This window comes from Triturus cristatus, chromosome 5_1 (assembly GCF_964204655.1).
Source record: "Triturus cristatus chromosome 5_1, aTriCri1.1, whole genome shotgun sequence".
Lineage (NCBI taxonomy): Eukaryota > Metazoa > Chordata > Amphibia > Caudata > Salamandridae > Triturus > Triturus cristatus.
Genome location: NC_140587.1, coordinates 607,642,679 through 607,662,050, shown reverse-complemented (window position 1 = coordinate 607,662,050; position 19,372 = coordinate 607,642,679). Strand labels below are relative to the sequence as shown.

Below are 19,372 nucleotides of genomic sequence, written 5' to 3'. Positions count from 1 at the left end.
TGTAGTTGGGGTTGTGTGTGTGTGGTTGTGTGTGCTTATGGTTGTGTGTGGTTGTGTGTTGGTATGGGTGTGGTTAGGTGTATGGTTGTGGGTGTGTGTGTGGTTGTGTGTGTGTGGTTGTGGTTGTGTGTGGTTGTGGTTGTTTGTGTGTGGTTTTGTGTGTGTGGTTCTCTGTGTGTGTGTGGTTGTGTGGTTGTGGTTGTGTGCTGTGGTTGTGTGTTGTGGTTGTGTGTTGTTGTGGTTGTGTGTTGTTGTAGTTGTGTGTAGTTGTGGTTGTGTGTGTAGTTGTGATTGTGTGTGTGTTATTGTGTGTGTGTGGTTGTGTGTGGTTGTGTTTGTGTTGGTGTGTGTGTGTTGTGTGCTTGTGGTTGTGTGTGGTTGTGTGTGGGTGTGGTTGTGTGTGGGTGTGTGTGTGGCTGTGGTTGTGTGTGTGAGTGTTGGACCCGGCCTCGTGGCGTGGTCTTAACCCTCTTGGATTGTGTTCGTCCCCCGCACTGGCCTACACGGGCCACCCTTTCAGGCCGCCAGGGACCCCTCCTTCCTTCGAGGCCCCCTTTGGATTGTACCCGTTTTCCTACACCCGCCTCAGCGGCCCCCTTTTCCAGGCAGCACTGGGACCCCTCATCCCTTCGGGGTCCCCCCCATGCTTGCTCCACGCACCAGCCCACGCAGCCCGGCTCCCTCCGGCCTTGGCCCCAGCGAAGCCCCGACATCGAGGCACCAAGATCTGGCCAGGGGGCACCGCATGGCCACTTCACCACTCCCGGAGGAGGAGAGTTTCGATGGGACCCCCACCGTCCCTCAACACCTAGGTGCGATCGTCCTCCGGCCTTCCCGGGCCTGGCGCCTCTCCCGCTGGGCGTCTGGCCTTTCCCAGCCCGGCCTCTCCGCCCCCCCAGGCGCAAGGGTCCGGACATCAAAGGGCTCCAGACCTATATCTGGGGCAACCCCGCAATAGGACAGTAGTTGTATCCCGGAGTCAAGAGCCCTGCTGATCAGATCGTGGCTGACCCTAAGGAGAAAGACTCATCCTGGAACCACGCTCTGAGCCCTGCTGACTACGTTAAGCACTAAAAACCTTCACGAACCTTTGGGGCCCTGCTGACGCTGTCGCGGCCCGACCTTGTTGAACTTGCCATCAGAGCCCTGCTGACCTCGTCGCGGCTCGACCGAAGCGGACCTACCACCGGAGCCCTGCTGACTGTGTCGCGGCTCGACCCAAGCGGAACTACCACCCGAGCCCTGCAGACACCATCGCGGCTCTCCACGTCCGAGCTGCTTTTAGACCAGCACCTGCCGCTCCGATCCCCGGAGCCACCTTCGGCCTAACGCAGGGTCTGGCGCAGAGCTTCCCCGTACCAGGCTGGTACAAAGACTGTCCCGCTACCCCGTCCCTACCAAAGACTTTGAGACTCTTGCGGATCCCTCGATCCCCCCTTGTATATATCGATAACCGTAACTTCCTAAATGCTGATAAAGAATTGCTCGTCTTGATAAACATCCTCGAGTCCTGTGTGGTGGTGTTACTGTGCTAGTACGGTATAGGAGAAGGACCTCTCCTAGGAGGCTTCTCAGCAGCACTCGGCTACTTCGTACAGTGTGGGGGCCCCCCTGGGTGGTCTCTCCGACTCCCCCGAGGTCCGCCTTCCAACATTTGGTGGCCAGCGACGGGATCCGAGCCGAACGCAGATCGTACAAGCAAGTAACCCACTCGCTATCCATCCAGACGAACAGAGACCATGAGCAACCAGGAAACCACCGCGACCATGGAGTTCCAACCAGAACGATTGGAAGAGTACACGCACAAAGAGTTAAAACAGTTCTGCAAGGACAAGGGCATTGCGACCACCGGCCTAGGTACCAAGGAAGAGATGCAGAAAGCCCTGAGAACCTGGATAGAGTCTGAGGCGGGTCCCTCCCAGAGTGAAGGTCCCCTGCCCCTGAATGCAGCCACGCCACCAGCACCGACCCCAGCGAACGGAGGGAGAAACAGCCTGGAAACCGGCCTCTCCGCGGAAGAAATATGAGAGCGGGAGAAGGTCCGGACCCATGAGCTAGAGCTCGCACAACTTCGGCTGGACGGAGAACTCCTGCTGGCCGAAAAGAAATTGGCCATGGAACAGCTACGGCTACAAGAGGAGATAGAGGAGAAGAAGCGGCATCGAGAGCTGGAGGAGAAAAGGCTGACCCTCGAACACGAGCGGGGCCTCAAAGAACTCGAGCTCAAGGCCCAGAAGGGGGAGACCGGCACCCCCAGCAATAGAGACGCTCTGCCGCCCACCGAAGCCAAGGTCCATATTCCCAAAGATGTCGTCAAGGAGTACTATAAAAACGACGACATCCAGCAGTGGTTTAAGGCGTACGAGGTGGCCATGACCTCCCATCGGGTACCCCGGAAGGATTGGGGTGCCGGCCTATGGGGTCGGTTCCTTAGCGAGGGCCGAGACACCCTACTCCAGCTCCCGGAAGAGGTGATGACTTCCTACGACCATATGAAGGAGGCCCTGCTCACCCGCTATGGACTAACCGCGGAAATGTACCGCCAGCGTTTCAGAGACTGCAAGAAAATCCCCGGTACCACGTGAGTAGAGTATGTTGACTTTTTCAGCAGGGCCCTAGAAGGTTGGATCAAGGGGAGCAAGGTCACCACCTACGGGCAGCTGGTCGACCTCATTATTTGGGAACACCTCTCCAACAACTGCTTCGTTGAGCTAAGACAACACCTCCTCGAAAGCAGGCTGACCGAGCCGCGGAAGCTTGCCGCCGAGGCCGATCGATGGGTCAACACCTGAGTCCCCCGGAGCTCGATAGGGGAGTACCAGCGAAACCCCACCGGACCCCCCCGCCAGCGCAGCGGGGGAGGAGGGTCGAACAGGAATTGGGACATCCCAGCCGGGCCGCCCCGGAGTCTGCCTCGGGGGCCGCCTCAGCAACACACCTCCCCGAACCTAGCCCGAAGGGGGACGACGCCAGCCAAAACCGGACCCCGGCCCACGATAACCTGCTACGGCTGCCAACAAACAGGACACTATGCCAGCGACCCTGCCTGCCCCCTGAACCGATGAAGTGGGACCAGCGGGCCCCCGCCCCGACAACTAGCGGCTGCCGCCCTGGGAGAAGGGGAGGAAGAGGAAGAACCCCTCGACGGGGGGTCCACTGAGTGTGAGCCGGCGGCCATGTCCCTGGTCTGCCTGGGCAGCAGAGAAATGGTGCCCCGAACACCCATCCCGAGCAACACCCAGAATTACCAACAGTGGGTCACTATCAATGGACGACGGGCCGAAGCCCTCCGTGACACCGGAGCCAGTGTCACCGCTGTCCGCTGCCACCTGGTGGCCCCCGAACAGATCCTGCCGAATGTGCTATGCCCCGTCCGGACGGCCGACAACAGCGAGAGCATGTGCCAGATGGCCCAGATTCCCTTCGAATGGGGAGGGGTGACGGGCATGCTGAAGGTGACTGTCCGCGACGACGCTTCGGTGGACTGCCTCCTGGGGAACGACCTCGAGAGTTCCCCCTGGGCTCAAGTGGAGCGGCGAGAGCATCTCCGAATGCTAGGACTACCCGAATGGGCCTGCGCCACCACCCGGTCCATGGCCGCCCAGGCCCCCCGTTCTTCCATGGCCGCCGACACCGTCGAGCCCGAGGGGCCCGTGCCACCACCTGCCTCCAGCGAGGAAGAAGCGGACACCAATGCCAGATCCACGGTGCCACCCCTGGACGAGATCGCCTCTCTCGGCACCCTCCCAGAGCTTGCCCAATGGTGCCACGTCGGGGGCCCCACCAGAGAACAGTTCTTGCAGGAACAGAAGACCTGCCCCTCCCTTGAAGGAGTCCGGCAGCAAGCGGCCTCGCAGGCCAACGGTGACCAGACCGGAACCCACTGGGTCTATTGGGCCGAAGGACTACTGTACAGCGAGCAGAAGATTGCAGAACTGGGGGCCAGTCGAGTGCTGGTGGTCCCCCTCCGATTCCGGGAGTTCCTCCTTAACCTGGCACACGATGTGCCCCTCGCCGGGCGCCTGGGGCAGGACAAAACCTACAGCCGCCTGGTGATCCACTTCCACTGGCCCCGGATGCGGAGGGACGTGGACAACCACTGCCGGTCCTGACAGACCTGCCAAGCCAGCGGCAAGACGGGAGGACGGGTCAAAGCCAACCTCGAGGCCAGCCAAGAGGACATGAAAAGATGGTACGATCAAAACGCCTCTACCATCGAGTTTGAGCCGGGCCAGCAAGTCTGGGTCATGTCACCGGTTGACCCCTGCGCCCTCCAGGACAAATGGACCGGGCCCTTCAAGGTGGTGGAAAAGAAGAGCCCTGTCACCTACCTGATCGACATGGAGTCTCCCCGGAACCCCCTCCGGGTTCTACACGCTAACCGTCTCAAACCCCACTTTGCCCGGACCGAACTAAGCCTACTGCTAGCGACCGACGACGGGGGCGAAGGCGACTCCGAGCCCCTACCCGACCTCCTGCGGACCAGCGACCACGACGGGACCATCAAAGGCGTCCAACTCGCCTCCTCCCTGACCCCGGAACAGCACCATGACTGTCAGCAACTGTTGCAGCCCTTTGCGGCCCTCTTCTCCCTCACTCCGGGGGTGACTCCATGGTGTGTCCACGATGTCGACACTGGGAACCGTCCCCCCGTGCGACACAGAGCCTACAGAGTACCCGACCGGGTGCGGGCCTGCATCCAGGCTGAGGTGGCGAAGATGCTGGCCCTCGGGGTCATCAAGCCCTCCGACAGCCCGTGGGCCAGTCCCGTCGTCCTGGTGCCAAAGGCCGCCGCACCAGGCACCCCCCCGGAGCTACGATTTTGTGTGGACTACCGGGCCCTGAACGCTGTTACCAAGACCGATGCCCATCCTCTTCCCCGGGCCAACGAGCTCATCGACCGCTTAGGGGCAGCCTGCTACCTGAGCCCTTTTGACCTCACCGCCGGGTACTGGCAGATCCAGCTCACCCCCGGTGCCCAAGAGAGATCCGCTTTCTCCACCCCTGATGGGCCCTGCCACTTTCGGGTGATGCCCTTCGGCATGAAGAACGCCCCGGCCACCTTCCAGAGACTAGTGAACAAGGTCCTGGCCGGGCTAGAGGCCTTTAGCGCGGCTTATTTAGAGGACCTTGCCGTATACAGCAGCCCCTGGGCTGAGCACCTGGGGCACCTCAAAGCAGTCCTGGCCGCCCTCCAAGGGGTCGGGCTCAAGATCAAGGCCAGCAAATGCCAGATAGGCCAAGGATCGGTGACCTATCTGGGCCATCAAGTAGGGAGTGGTCAGGTGGCTCCCCTCCAACCGAAAGTTGATGCCATCCAGGCGTGGGAACCCCCCACCACCCAGACAGCTGTCCGGGCCTTCCTGGGCCTCACCGGGTACTACCGGCGATTCATCAGAGACTATGGGAGCATTGTCGGCCCCCTCACAGAGCTCACGTCAAAAAAGCAGCCCAAGAAGGTACACTGGACCCCCCGCTGCCAGACGGCCTTCGAGACTCTCAAAACAGCGATGTGCACTGCCCCCGTGCTACAGGCCCCTGACTACAGCAAGGAGTTCGTGGTGCAGACGGGCGCCTCCGAATATGGAATTGGGGCCGTCCTGTCCCAGGTAGATTCGGAGGGACTCGACAGGCCCGTGGCCTTCATCAGCCGACGGCTGCTGCCCCGGGAGTAGCGGTGGAGCACCATCGAGCGGGAGGCCTTCGCTGTAGTGTGGGCCCTCAAAAAGCTCCGGCCCCATCTCTTCGGCACCCACTTCCGGGTCCAGACCGACCACCGGCCCTTGCGGTGGTTAATGCAAATGAGGGGCGAGAACCCCAAGCTGCTGCGATGGTCCATCTCGCTGCAAGGGATGGACTTCTCTGTTGAACACCGGCCCGGCAATGACCACGCCAACGCCGACGGCCTGTCCCGCTTCTTCCGCCTCGACGAGGAGAACCCCCAAGGAAATGGGGGACTCTCCCTGCCTTCGGCTGGGGGGGACTCCTGTTGGACCCGGCCTCGTGGCGTGGTCTTAACCCTCTTGGATTGTGCTCGTCCCCCGCACCGGCCTACACGGGCCGCCCTTTCAGGCCGCCAGGGACCCCTCCTCCCTTCGAGGCCCCCTTTGGATTGTACCCGTTTTCCTACACCTGCCTCAGCGGCCCCCTTTTCCAGGCCGCACAGGGACCCCTCATCCCTTCGGGGTCCCCCCCATGCTTGCTCCACGCACCAGCCCACGCAGCCCGGCTCCCTCCGGCCTCGGCTCCAGCGAAGCCCCGACATCGAGGCACCAAGATCTGGCCAGGGGGCACCGCATGGCCATTTCACCACTCCCGGAGGAGGAGAGTTTTGATGGGACCCCCACCGTCCCTCAACACCTAGGTGCGATCATCCTCCGGCCTCCCCGGGCCTGGCGCCTCTCCCGCTGGGCGTCTGGCCTCTCCCAGCCCGGCCTCTCCGCCCCCCAGGCGCAAGGGTCCGGACATCAAAGGGCTCCAGACCTATATCTGGGGCAACCCCGCAATGGGACAGTAGTTGTATCCCGGAGTCAAGAGCCCTGCTGTGAGACCGGCCTCACGGTGTTGCCCTCCCGATCATCCAGCCAACCTGCAACCACCCCCAAGACACGGCATCTCCGACTCCGGCCGCCCCAGCCACACAGATCCGAGGGCCGGCCAGAGCCCCTACAGACTCGACACCCTACCACGCATGTCCGACCGAGGGAGCGGGAACCCCCGAGCCAGACCAAGAGGCGCCAGCCCAGTCACACCTCGGGTCGCCTTCCCCCGGGAGGACTCTATCGGCCACCAGGCCCCTGGGGAGCAGGCGCCTCCCCTGCCGAGCGTCTGGGGTCCCTCCCAGACCCACCTGAAAAGACCAAAGAAATGAGCGGCAGGAAATCCCGCCGAACCCCCTCCGTCACCCAAGGCCCCTCTCTGCGAGGACTCCGGACTTCAAAGGGCAGGGGGAGTATAATAAGGGGTGCCGGGGGAACGAATGGCAGAGAAGACCTGGAACCATCCGAGCCTGCTGACGCTGTCGCGGCTCCTGAACGCTGAAGTCACCTGGGCCTGCTGAGTGACTCGCGGCCTCTCGCTATTGAACCATCTGAGCCCTGCTGACGAGGTCGCGGCTCCCGAACTCCGACTACCTGTGCCTGCTGAGTGACTCGCGGCGCTCCCTTAGAGGACGACTCGGCAAGAGATCGCCCAGAGACACAACACCCTCCAGCTCGAGGATTGTGAGCTATCCACAGGGTACTTCGCAGAGACACTACCTTCAAAGACTGTCCCGCTGCCCCCATTCCCCAATTACCGATTTGTAGTACCTTGTACCGCTGCTGTACTGCTTGCACCTTGGATCATAAAGATCCCTTGAAACCATTGATAAAAGAACCTATCGTCCTGCAAAGAATACGTGTGGTGTCACTCTGTTTGTAGTGTAAGCTCAGGGTGTGCGCGCCTGGTTCGGCCTACTTGGAAGAGGTGGGTCAAAGGGGTGGGCAAGACGGGTATCGAACCCCCCTCCGGCGAACGCCTTTCCAACACCTGCTGATCGGATCGCGGCTGACCCTACGGAGAAAGACTCATCCTGGAACCACACTCTGAGCCCTGCTGACTACATTGCGGCTCCACCGTGCTTAAAGACCTTCACGAACCTTTGGGGCCCTGCTGACACTGTCGCGGCCCGACCTTGTTGAACTTGCCATCAGAGCCCTGCTGACCTCGTCGCGGCTCGACCGAAGCGGACCTACCACCGGAGCCCTGCTGACTGTGTCGCGGCTCGACCCAAGCGGAACTACCACCTGAGCCCTGCAGACACCGTCGCGGCTCTCCACGTCCGAGCTGCTTTTAGACCAGCACCTGCCGCTCCGATCCCCGGAGCCACCTTCGGCCTAACGCAGGGTCTGGCGCAGAGCTTCCCCGTACCAGGCTGGTACAAAGACTGTCCCGCTACCCCGTCCCTACCAAAGACTTTGAGACTCTTGCGGATCCCTCGATCCCCCCTTGTATATATCGATAACCGTAACTTCCTAAATGCTGATAAAGAATTGCTCGTCTTGATAAACATCCTCGAGTCCTGTGTGGTGGTGTTACTGTGCTAGTACGGTATAGGAGAAGGACCTCTCCTAGGAGGCTTCTCAGCAGCGCTCGGCTACTTTGTACAGTGTGGGGGCCCCCCTGGGTGGTCTCTCCGACTCCCCGAGGTCCGCCTTCCAACAGTGAGTGGTTGTGGTTTTGTTTGTGGTTTTTTGTTTGTGGTTGTGTTTGTGGTTGTGTGTGTGTGTGGTTGTGATTGTGTGTGTGTGTGTTTGTGGCTGTGTGTAGCTGTGGTTGTGTGTGTAGTTGTAGTTGTGTGTGATTGTGTATGATTGTGGTTGCGTATGTGGTTGTGCTCGTGTGTGTGTGGGTGTGTGTGGGGGGTATGTGTGTGGTTGTGTGTGTGGTTGTGTTTGTAGTTGTGGTTGTGTGTGTGTGGTTGTATTTGTAGTTGTGGTTGTGTGTGTGTGTGTGGGTATGGGTGTGGTTGTGTGTGGTTGTGTGGGTGTGGTTGTGTGTGGTTGTGGTTGTGTGGTTGTGTGTGGTTGTGGTTGTGTGCGTGGTTGTGTGTGTGGTTGTGTGTGTGGGTCTGTGTGTGTGGTTGTGTGTGTGTGTGGTTGTGTGTGTGGTTTTGGTTGTGGTTGTGTGTTGTGTGGTTGTGTGTTGTTGTGGTTGTGTGTGTAGTTGTGGTTGTGTGTGTATGTTATTGGGTATGTGTGGTTGTGTGTGTGTGGTTGTGTGTGTGTTGGTGTATCTGTGGTTGTGTGCTGTAGTTGTGTGTTTGTGGATGTGTGTGGATGTGGTTGTGTGTGTGTGTTTGTGTGTGTGTGGATGTTTGTGGGTGTGTGGCTGTGGTTGTGTGTGGCTGTGGTTGTGTGTGGTTGTGGTTGTGTGTGGTTGTGTGAGTGGTTGTGGTTTTGTGTGTGTGTTTGTGGCTGTGTGTGGTTGTGTGTGTGTTTGGTTGTGGTTGTGTGTGTGTTTGTGGTTGTGTGTAGGTGTGGTTGTGTGTGTGGTTGTGTATGTGTGGTTGTGTGTGTGTGGGGTGTGTGTGTGGGGTGTGTGTGTGGTTGTGTGTATGGGGGTGTGTGTGGTTGTGTGTGTGTGGATGTGTGTTTGTGTATGTGTGGGGGGTGTGGTTCTGTGTGTGTGGTTCTGGTTGTATGTGGTTGTGTGTGGTTACGGTTGTGTGTGATTGTAGTTATGTGTGATTGTGTGTGTGGGTGTGTGTGCTTGTGGTTGTGTGTGTGGTTGTGTGTGTAGCCGTGTGTGTGTGTGTGTGGTTGTGGTTGTTTGTGTATGGTTGTGTGTTTGTGTGGTTGTGTGTGGTTGTTTGTGTGTGGTTGTGTGTGTGGTTGTGTGTGTGATTGTGGATTTGTGTGTGGTTGTGTGTGTGGTTGTGGTTGTGTGTGGTTGTGTGTAGTTGTGGTTGTGTGTGTGGTTGTGTGGTATTGTGTGTGTGGTTGTGTGTGTGGTTGTGTGTTTGTGTGGTCGTGTGTCTGTGTGGTTGTGTGTGTGTGGTTGCGGTTGCGTGGGTGTGAGTGTGGGTGTGGTTGTGGGGGGGTGTGTGTGGTTGGGGGTGTGTGTGTGGTTGTGGGTGTGTGTGTGTGGTTGTGTGTGTGGTTGTGTGTGAGGTTGTGGTTGTGTGTGTGGTTGTGGTTGTGTGTGTGGTTGTGGTTGTGTGTGTGGTTGTGTGGGTGTGGGTGTAGGTGTGGGTGTGGTTGTGGGTGTGGTTGTGTGTGTGTGTGTGTGGTTGTGGGTGTGGTTGTGTGTGTGTGGTTGTGTGTGTGTGCTTGTGTGTGTGTGCTTGTGGTTGTGTGTGTGGTGTGTGTGTGTGGTTGTGTGTGGTTGTGTGTGTGTGTCTATTTGTGTGTGTGTGTGTGGTTGTGGTTGTGTGTGGTTGTGTGTGTGTGTATGTGGTTCAGAGTGGTTGTGGTTGTGTGTGTGGTTGTGGTTGTGTGTGTGCTCGTGGTTGTACGTTGTGGTTGTGTGTGTAGGTGTGTGTGTGTTCTTGTGTGTGGTTGTGTGTGTGTTATTGTGTGTGGTTGTGTGTGTGTGTGGTTGTGTGTGTGTGCTTGTTGTAGTGTGTGTGTGCTTGTGTGTGTGGTTGTGTGTGTGTGGTTAAAGTTTTAGTCACTACTCAAAATTAAATCCATTTTATCAGCGTTGCCAGCGTTCCTTTATGTTTAATGCCCTAAATGAAATACAATGTTATAAGCATCAAAGGGCTGGCCAAGAAGGGAGGGGGGGGAATGCGAGGAGCAGAGGGGAATGCGAGGAGCAGCGGAGCCACAATGAAACTGACGAAAAGGATCCAGAATGAAAGTAACGAAAAGTGAGGAGGGAGATGTGAGCAGAGCATCAACGGGCTGGGCGAGAAGGGAGGGGGAATGCAGGGAGCAGCTGTGCACTTGCACGCCATCGTGCACTCAAGCTTGTAGCCAGAAAAACCATTGGGGTACCACTTTGAAAACTCACATACTAAAGTCTCTCCGAGCAGCGCATGCGCGCTGACTCAGCGAGACCTAAAAAAACAAAAACGGCTTCCTGTTTGGGAAATTATTGAGGCGCAGTAAAGCGTGGTGCTCTGGACCATTGCATATGCCCTCAGAGGCTGGCAACACCAGTAACAAAGGTTAAGCTGTCCCAGACCCAGTGGATTCCTTCCAGTGTGTGAATCAATTAACACCATCTTTGAGGTCAGTAGTTCACGACCACAATTCCAATATCAAACTACTGACATATCATACAATTTCGCAATTAGGAGGGAACCTTCCCTTTTCGTGCCGCCTCCTAATTACAATTCGGTATCTGCCAGTGAACCAGTTATGAAAGTCAAAAACACTTTTCCAACTTGCAAAATGAGATTTATAGCAAACAATGTGACTTTGAGAAACCCAACGTTTGCAATAGCAAAATGGCTTTGTACGTCTGTCCCATTGTTGCTAGGATAATCAGTACACTGGTACCAAGAAAAGAATAAACATTCGACTTGTTCACTGAGTGAGGGAGACAATGACACACAAACACATACACACACACACACACTCACACACACACACACACACTACAAACTGTAAATAAAATACAAACCTATGGAGCACACTCACATGGGCTTGATGAAAAAGTGACACAACCCACTCCTTTATGAAGCCCGCAATGAGCAGATGTCTGTTTGCATACCGAGAAACCCACAAGTGCAGTGAGGCTATGACTGTCAAGTGAATGATGCTTGTAAACTACATATAGTAACTCCTTTCTAAAATGTTGTTTGATTGTATGCAAGTACCTCCTCTCAATCCAAGTAACAGTCTTATCCACATCTTTTAAACTAACGACTGTGCAGTTTTTAGAATGAATTGAAAGTCAGTTTGTGACAGAAAAACATGCTTTGAATGATATCAATTAATCTAACAGGACAAGCCAGCTTCCCAGAAGGATGGTCGATAAGGTCCTCTGTGTACTACAAGTATTTTCCCACTCATAAAACTTGGATGGAAGCAGAGGTAAGACACAAATTTCTCTGGCCGGGGAAAGAATGAACGCCCGCCTTTCTGCAACAGTTGTAATAGTTTTCTTGCCTTCATCATGCTTGCTTGGTCTTCTCCTTTTCTCAATTTGCCTCTTTCTTTTAATTTGTCTAACTTCCCTCTTGCCTTATCTGTTTCCTAATCTTTCTCATTTATCCATGCATCTCCTATTTCTGCTTTTTAAATGATCCCCCTGATGTTTTCTTTCCTCTAGTATCTTCCTTGATTTAACTTTTACTATCTAAATCACTTATGTTTATTACTAATTTTGTCTCCTATTCATTATCCTTTTTATTGTGTTTCGGGTTAAGAGTAACAACCAATGCATGCTAATGTACCACATAAGCTAATGGTCTTATTACCATCGGTATTGGACTTTGTTAAAGGATATTTGAGTCATTATGTTAACAGGTATCATAGCAATGAACTAGACACAGCCATATTAATCTCTGTAGTGTAGGCATAGGGGTCCATACTGTAATATGTACTAATCTATATGAACCCATGGCTCAGGGATGTCTTGTAATACCTTCATGAATCTGCACCCCTCTAGCCATCCACTTCTGAGATGATAAGTCAAGAACCTACCTCTGTATGAAGATGATGCCTGAACAAATCCCATATGTCCCATGGCCTGGTGATCTCAGGTTGAAAAGCCACATATTTTCTTGCTATGGTATGAGACATGTCATTATCTAGTAGCCAGGCCATCACCATGAGACGTGAGGTCTGTAACCCACACAATGCCACTTTGCAATTTTCCATCCGCAGCATCTATTTCACCAGCTGCCTGGCAAACCCTGGAGTATCCTTAACATAGCAAACACAAGGAGATGATGGACGGAGTGCTGAAACGTATCATTATCAGACACTCACCTCCAGTCACAGATCTGGGTTGATTCCATCATCATTCTTTATCTCACTTTGCCACCCCAGTTCAGACCCAGCCATATGCAAATCAGTCTTGACCCTGTTCCTTATGGGAATAGTCCAGCCCGAACTGCCAAGCCAGGTCAAAACTACCAGGGAGTTAAGCTCAGGTTCATTTAGTGACTTTGAGGAATCCCCCTGACAAGGGTTGTGGTTATAATCTGAGGTGGGTACTCACCCCTCCAACTGATGACAAATATGCCGGAAGGGGGTAGGTACATGTGTGTTTGTTGTGTGTCACCGGCATTTGTAAGGGCACAGTAGCATGAATTCACTGGCAGGGTTTAAAGGTGCTGTGCAGATCCTGTTTGCCCCAGTATAGCGCTGCGCCCCTGCCACCCTTCCCCTCCTTGCAATGTGTTCCCTGGTCTGTGTGTAGTCACTCCTTCACAAGGTAATGTAGGCTGGCGCTTTGTCCATGAGAACAATGACTGTAGCATCATGTGTGGGGGTGGTGTGTAACAGGTTGTGGGACCTTGCCTGTGCACTGTCAAGTTCACTGCATGTGGGTTCCATGTCAGTTGGCACTGATGCTGACTCCAGACATGGGAGTTGGTCTCTCATGTGTCATGCCTTACAGCGCGCATGTCCTATGTAGTGGCCTGTGACATGATGTGCATGAGTGTGCGATACGCATAGTGCAGGGATGGTGACGTGTGTTGCAGTCATTACCATTCAGTAGCATGTAGTTGCGTGCCCACTACTGTCCCCTGGGGCACCTTTTCCTCAGTGGTGTATGTGTCATCATAAACGTGGACACTCTCAGTGTCTACAGCGTAGGTTGTGCTCTGTGCCATTGTCCCCTGTCACCATGTATGTAGACGTGCTATTTTGTACAGGTGTCCACTGTGCAGCCTGACCTGATTGTCCTTCTTCATACTCACAGTTGCCAGTGCCTGTGTGTCTTGTTATACTCATCTGAGGATGGGCACTGGTACCTCATTATTTGTACAGGCGCACCTTGGCTGTTTGGCGTCCAATCTTGCATTTTGCCTGCCCCTGTGTTTATCACCCAGACTATGAGATGTTGGTGCCACCTGTGTCTCAACAATTTGCCTCGTGTAGGGTTTTGTTGGGGCGGGCAATGCCTATGTGTCAAATCCTGATTTCTACTTGCTGGGTCTGGGCAGTGTGTGATGTTTCTGGACACACACGCAATGTGCAGTGACCGAGTCATGTTGGGCATGTTTTCAGCATTACCTATGCAGCATGTGTCTCAAGTTCATGGATATGGTCCCTGGTCATCGGTATTTTCGCCAACGCTGTGTGGTGCAGATGCAGTGCTGGATTGTCCCCAGGGCCTGGGTGCTATGTCAGACTCCGTTTCCTGTGTTTAGCTATTGTCTCATGCTCTCCATGGTATTTCAGTGGCATGGTGGCTCAACCAACTGTGTGTTTCATGCCCTACATCGGTACCTTGTTTAGTAGATGTTAGGGATCTTCCTTTTCAGGCTATGCAGTGTTACCTATGTCGATTGGACTCATGTGACTGATGTGTACAGCTGTCTGATTAATTTCTGTCTCTCCACCCTGCCCACAGCATCGTCGGGGGACACAGCGGGAGACATGGACACAGGCAAGGCGGAGGGACCGAGCACCAGTGCCAGCCGTGACATCGGGGCTGGCACATCGAGTGGGACAGAGGTGGAGGATAGTGCGGCCGAGGACCTGTCGACTGGCACGTCAGAATACAAAGCTGACAGGTCCGAGGAGGATGTCTCCGAGTGGGCGGTGGCTGCACCAGCAGCTGACAGCGGAACAACACCTCGCACCGCCCCCTCAGTTCCCATCAGCCACCTCCCACTTGCTCGTGTCCCTTCCCAGCGTGCCCGGTCACAGCATGTCTCCTTCCTGCCAGGCACCGCACCCCCTGCCCCTGTCTCCACTGCTGCCGCCAATGCAGAGTCTGTGGACATCCAGCGGCAACTGCAGGTTGGTCAGGCTGCGATCCTTAGTGTCCTCCATGCCCACGGCAAAACCCTCACCAACATCGAGGCATTCTTGGAGGGAATTCATTCATCGCAGGCTGACCAACGCAACTTGCTGAGGTCCATAGACTCCACACTGACTGCAGCAGTGGGTCTCCTGCAGTGCGACCTCCCCCCACCTACCCCTGCCCCATCCACACTTCCCACTCCCATGCCTGTCCCACGTACACCCAGACGTCGGCATGCACCCACATCAACGGACACGGGCACCACACCAGCAGGGAAGGTCCACCGCACTCCTCCTGACACGCACACACAGGGTGAGGTAGGCACACCCACTGGGTCGGGGGGCAAACGTGTGACACGCAGCCATAGTGGGAGTCCGCATTCCACCCAGTCCACTCCCTCCAAATCCCCTCCCCTCAGCTCTCCTGGCCACATCTCCCCCAAGGACTCCTTCATGGCCGCTCTGTCCCTGAGCCCCACAGTTACACCACCACGCAAGCGGTCAAGGAGGTCCCCGGTCAGGGTGGTTGAGTCTCCCCCCCTGTCTCCACCCTCCCCCAGTGGCGCTGCGACCCATCCCTCTGACCCCCCCCCCCTCCTTGGGGCCTGAGGTCCCTTCGGGTGCAGGGGACTCCCTGGAGGACCTTGCAAAGGTGTGTAGTGCCATCCTGGCCTCCGCCTTTGGCACTGACCCACCCCCTGTGGTGAAGTCCTTCATCCCTGCACCCACAACGCCGCCCCTTTGCCCTGATGTCCCTGCGGTGCCTGTTGCTTCCCCCCCCCTGATGCCCTCACCAGTGTGGAAGACGATGCCATTTGACTGTGCAGGCAAGGTAGGGGACACGCATCCCACTGTGTCCCCCATCCAGCTGAGAATCATTGACTGCCCTATGGGCTTTGTGAATATTGAACTGCCTGAGATCCACGGACATTGTGCTCATGCTGAATAAAGCTTAATTTTGTTTTCATTATCACACTACTGCTATGCTGGTATTGGTGTTGGTGGGGCTGCTACATGGTTTTGGGTGGTGTTTAAGGGTTTGGGTGTGTGGGATATGTAGTAGTGTGCTGCTCATTGGTGGGACCCTGGGATCTGTGTGCCATCACAAGGTGTTGGCTAACTTTCTTTGTTCATGTAAGCAGTTACTGCATGGTGCACTTGTCCCAGGGTGTATTCCTTCCTCTGTGTACCCAGCTTTCTTCCCTGCAGGGTGTTCCCAATGTTTAGCGCAGAGCTGTGTCTACATGAGCTGTGTGTGTGACGGAGCCCTTCTACTTTGGCCATGCATGCAGGGCCATGTCTCCACCTGCAACAATCGTGGCATCCTTGGTGATCACTGTACTTGTGTGTGGAGTCTGTTGACATGAGTTCATGGGGACATGTTCCCTTGTAGGCAGTATGCATGTGGATAATTCTGGCCTCACACACATGTGTTACACCCCTCCTGTCTCAGGGCACTGCTGGGAGTGATAGGCACCCACCCCTCCTGCCTCAGGGCACTGCTGGGAGGACTCCACACCCACCCCTCCTGTCTCAGGGCACTGCTGGGAGGACTCCACACCCACTCCTCCTGGCTCAGGGCACTGCTGGGAGGACTCTGCACACACCCCTCCTGTCTCTGGGCACTGCTGTTAGTGATAGGCACCCAACCCTCCTGTCTCAGGGCACTGCTGGGAGGACTCCACACCCACCCCTCCTGGCTCAGGGCACTGCTGGGAGTGATAGGCACCCACCCCTCCTGTCTCAGGGCACTGCTGGGCGGACTCTGCACATACCCCTCCTGGCTCAGGGCACTGCTGGGAGGACTCCACACCCACCCCTCCTGTCTCAGGGCACTGCTGGGAGGACTCCACACCCACCCCTCCTGTCTCAGGGCACTGCTGGGAGTGATAGGCACCCACCCCTCCTGTCTCAGGGCACTGCTGTTAGTGATAGGCACCCACCCCTCCTGTCTCAGGGCACTGCTGGGAGGACTCCACACCCACCCCTCCTGTCTCAGGGCACTGCTGGGAGGACTCCACACCCACCCCTCCTGGCTCAGGGCACTGCTGGGAGTGATAGGCACCCACCCCTCCTGTCTCAGGGCACTGTTGGGAGGACTCCACACCCACCCCTCCTGTCTCAGGGCACTGCTGGGAGGACTCCACACCCACCCCTCCTGGCTCAGGGCACTGCTGGGAGTGATAGGCACCCACCCCTCCTGTCTCTGGGCACTGCTGGGAGGACTCTGCACACACCCCTCCTGTCTCAGGGCACTGCTGGGAGTGATAGGCACCCACCCCTCCTGTCTCAGGGCACTGCTGGGAGTGATAGGCACCCACCCCTCCTGTCTCAGGGCACTGCTGTTAGTGATAGGCACCCACCCCTCCTGTCTCAGGGCACTGCTGGGAGGACTCCACACCCACCCCTCCTGGCTCTGGGCACTGCTGGGAGGACTCTGCACACACCCCTCCTGTCTCTGGGCACTGCTGTTAGTGATAGGCACCCAACCCTCCTGTCTCAGGGCACTGCTGGGAGGACTCCACACCCACCCCTCCTGGCTCAGGGCACTGCTGGGAGTGATAGGCACCCACCCCTCCTGTCTCAGGGCACTGCTGGGTGGACTCTGCACACACCCCTCCTGGCTCAGGGCACTGCTGGGAGGACTCCACACCCACCCCTCCTGGCTCAGGGCACTGCTGGGAGTGATAGGCACCCACCCCTCCTGTCTCAGGGCACTGCTGTTAGTGATAGGCACCCACCCCTCCTGTCTCAGGGCACTGCTGGGAGGACTCCACACCCACCCCTCCTGTCTCAGGGCACTGCTGGGTGGACTCTGCACACACACCTCCGATTTCAGGATATGTACGCTTGGAACATACACGGTGGGGGTACGCTCAATGCATTCGAGGTGAGGGTACGAGTCTACTTACACTGGTGTGGTGGGGGTACGCTCCATGCATACGCGGGTGAGGGTACGGGTCGTACTTACACTGTTGGGGTGTGGGGTACGCTCCTTGCATACGCGGGTGAGGGTACGGGTCGTACTTACACTGTTGGGGTGGGGGGTACGCTCCTTGCATACGCGGGTGAGGGTACGGGTCGTACTTACACTGGTGGGGGTGGGGGTACGGTCCGTACGTCCACGGGTGAGGGTTCGAGTCGTACTTACACTGTTGGCATGGGGGGTACGCTCCATGCATACGCGGGTGGGGGTACGGGTCGTACTTACACTGTTGGCATGGGGGGTACGCTCCATGCATACGCGGGTGGGGGTACGGGTCGTACTTACACTGTTGGCATGGGGGGTACGCTCCATGCATACGCGGGTGGGGGTACGGGTCGTACTTACACTGTTGGCATGGGGGGTACGCTCCATGCATACGCGGGTGGGGGTACGGGTCGTACTTACACTGTTGGGCTGGGGGGTACGCTTCATGCATACGCGGGTGGGGGTACGGGTCGTACTTACACTGTTGGGGTGGGGGGTACGCTCCTTGCATACGCGGGTGAGGGTACGGGTCGTACTTACACTGTTGGGGTGGGGGGTACGCTCCATGCATACGCGGGTGAGGGTACGGGTCGTACTTACACTGTTGGGGTGGGGGTACGCTCCATGCATACGCGGGTGGGGGTACGGGTCGTACTTTCACTGTTGGGGTGGGGGGTGCGCTCCTTGCATACGGGGTGGGGGTAGGGTCCGTACATATACGTCCCCACGCTATGTGATGCTTGTGCGGCCCGTACCCAGGCCTTTGCCACGTGGGTGCGATCCGTCCCGCCATTGTTGGGGTGACGTGTGTGGGCGTGGCACGACTCGTACCCACGCTCTTCAGGCATGGGTACGGGACGTACCTGTCTGGTTGTGTTGCCGGTTCGCGTGGTGACGGACTTCCGTTGTGGCGGTCGCTGGCTTATCAGGACATGCCCCCACCCCCTCGTGGTGACCAGGGCATGGGAGTCAGGTATGTCCAGGCCATGTGTGGTGTGTGACTTATGTGGTTGTTTTGTGGCCTGCCCTGGTCCTGCCACCCCCACCCCACCCCACTTTCCCCCCTCCCTTAGTTATTCTGACCTTCTGCGGCGTCTGCGTCGTAACCTGTAGAGGAGGTGGACTGCTATGAGGGCAGGGATGACTCGTAGGTTCGGGTCCATGTCTGTCCGTCGCGTACTGGTACTCCTTGATCGCGTCGTCCTGTCGCGTACGGGTCCTCCTTGATCGCGTCGTCCTGTCGCGTACGGGTCCTCCTTGGTCGCGTGGTCCTGTGTGTCCGTCGCATACTGGTCCTCCTTGTTCGCGTCGTCGTCTGTCCGTCGCGTACTGGTGGTCCTTGTTCGCGTCGTCCTGATTTCCCGGCAGTTTTTGGCTGCCGCAAAATATTCACCGTGCGGGGTGACGTCGGTGCGAATCGTGATTCCTGGGTCGTGAATGGCTGGCTGCGAGCGTCCCGACGTCAGGTCGGCGCTTTTCCGGATCGCATTGGTAGGTTTTTTTTGGTCGGTCGGGCTTTTTTACGATTCGTACGGTACTGGTGTACCCGTGCGAATCGTAATTCCTTGTTTGTAAAAATTGACGACCGGGTACGCGTCGGACGGAGATTATGCTCCGTCCGACGGTTCGTACCCGGTTTTTGCCGGATCGTGATCGGCACCAGAATGTTAAAACCAACTTCACTAAAATATGTATTTTATCATTCTGAGTTCAGGCATACTAAATTCGAATTTCTTCCATTTCCCCTGAGTCAGTTAGGCTTATAAGATGTAATAGTCAAACTGCCCATTCTGGCCTATGGAGAACAGTTAGCCTTGCAATAGTGAAAAACGAAAATGGATGTAATTCACTATTAGGACATGCCACACACACCAGGGCATGTCCTACCTTATACTTATAATGCACCCTGCCTTTGGGCCTACCATAGGGGTGTCTGATATGAAGATAAGGGAAGGTTTAGGGACTGGCAGGTGGGTGCACTTGGTAA

The 19,372-nt window shown here is 56.5% G+C and overlaps 1 protein-coding gene across 1 annotated transcript in view; it reads left to right on the top strand.

Annotated features, from left to right (window-relative positions):
- LOC146831269 (uncharacterized) overlaps positions 1–15,379 on the top strand; it is a 53,992-nt gene extending 38,613 nt beyond the window's left edge. Inside the window, exons 3-4 of the mRNA XM_085604128.1 lie at positions 11,437–11,525; positions 14,020–15,379. Coding sequence (XP_085460254.1) covers positions 14,046–15,023 — 978 coding nt within the window. The 5' untranslated portion in view covers positions 11,437–11,525; positions 14,020–14,045 and the 3' untranslated portion in view covers positions 15,024–15,379. The remainder of the gene's footprint in view (positions 1–11,436; positions 11,526–14,019) is intronic.
- The last annotated feature ends 3,993 nt before the right edge of the window (positions 15,380–19,372 follow it).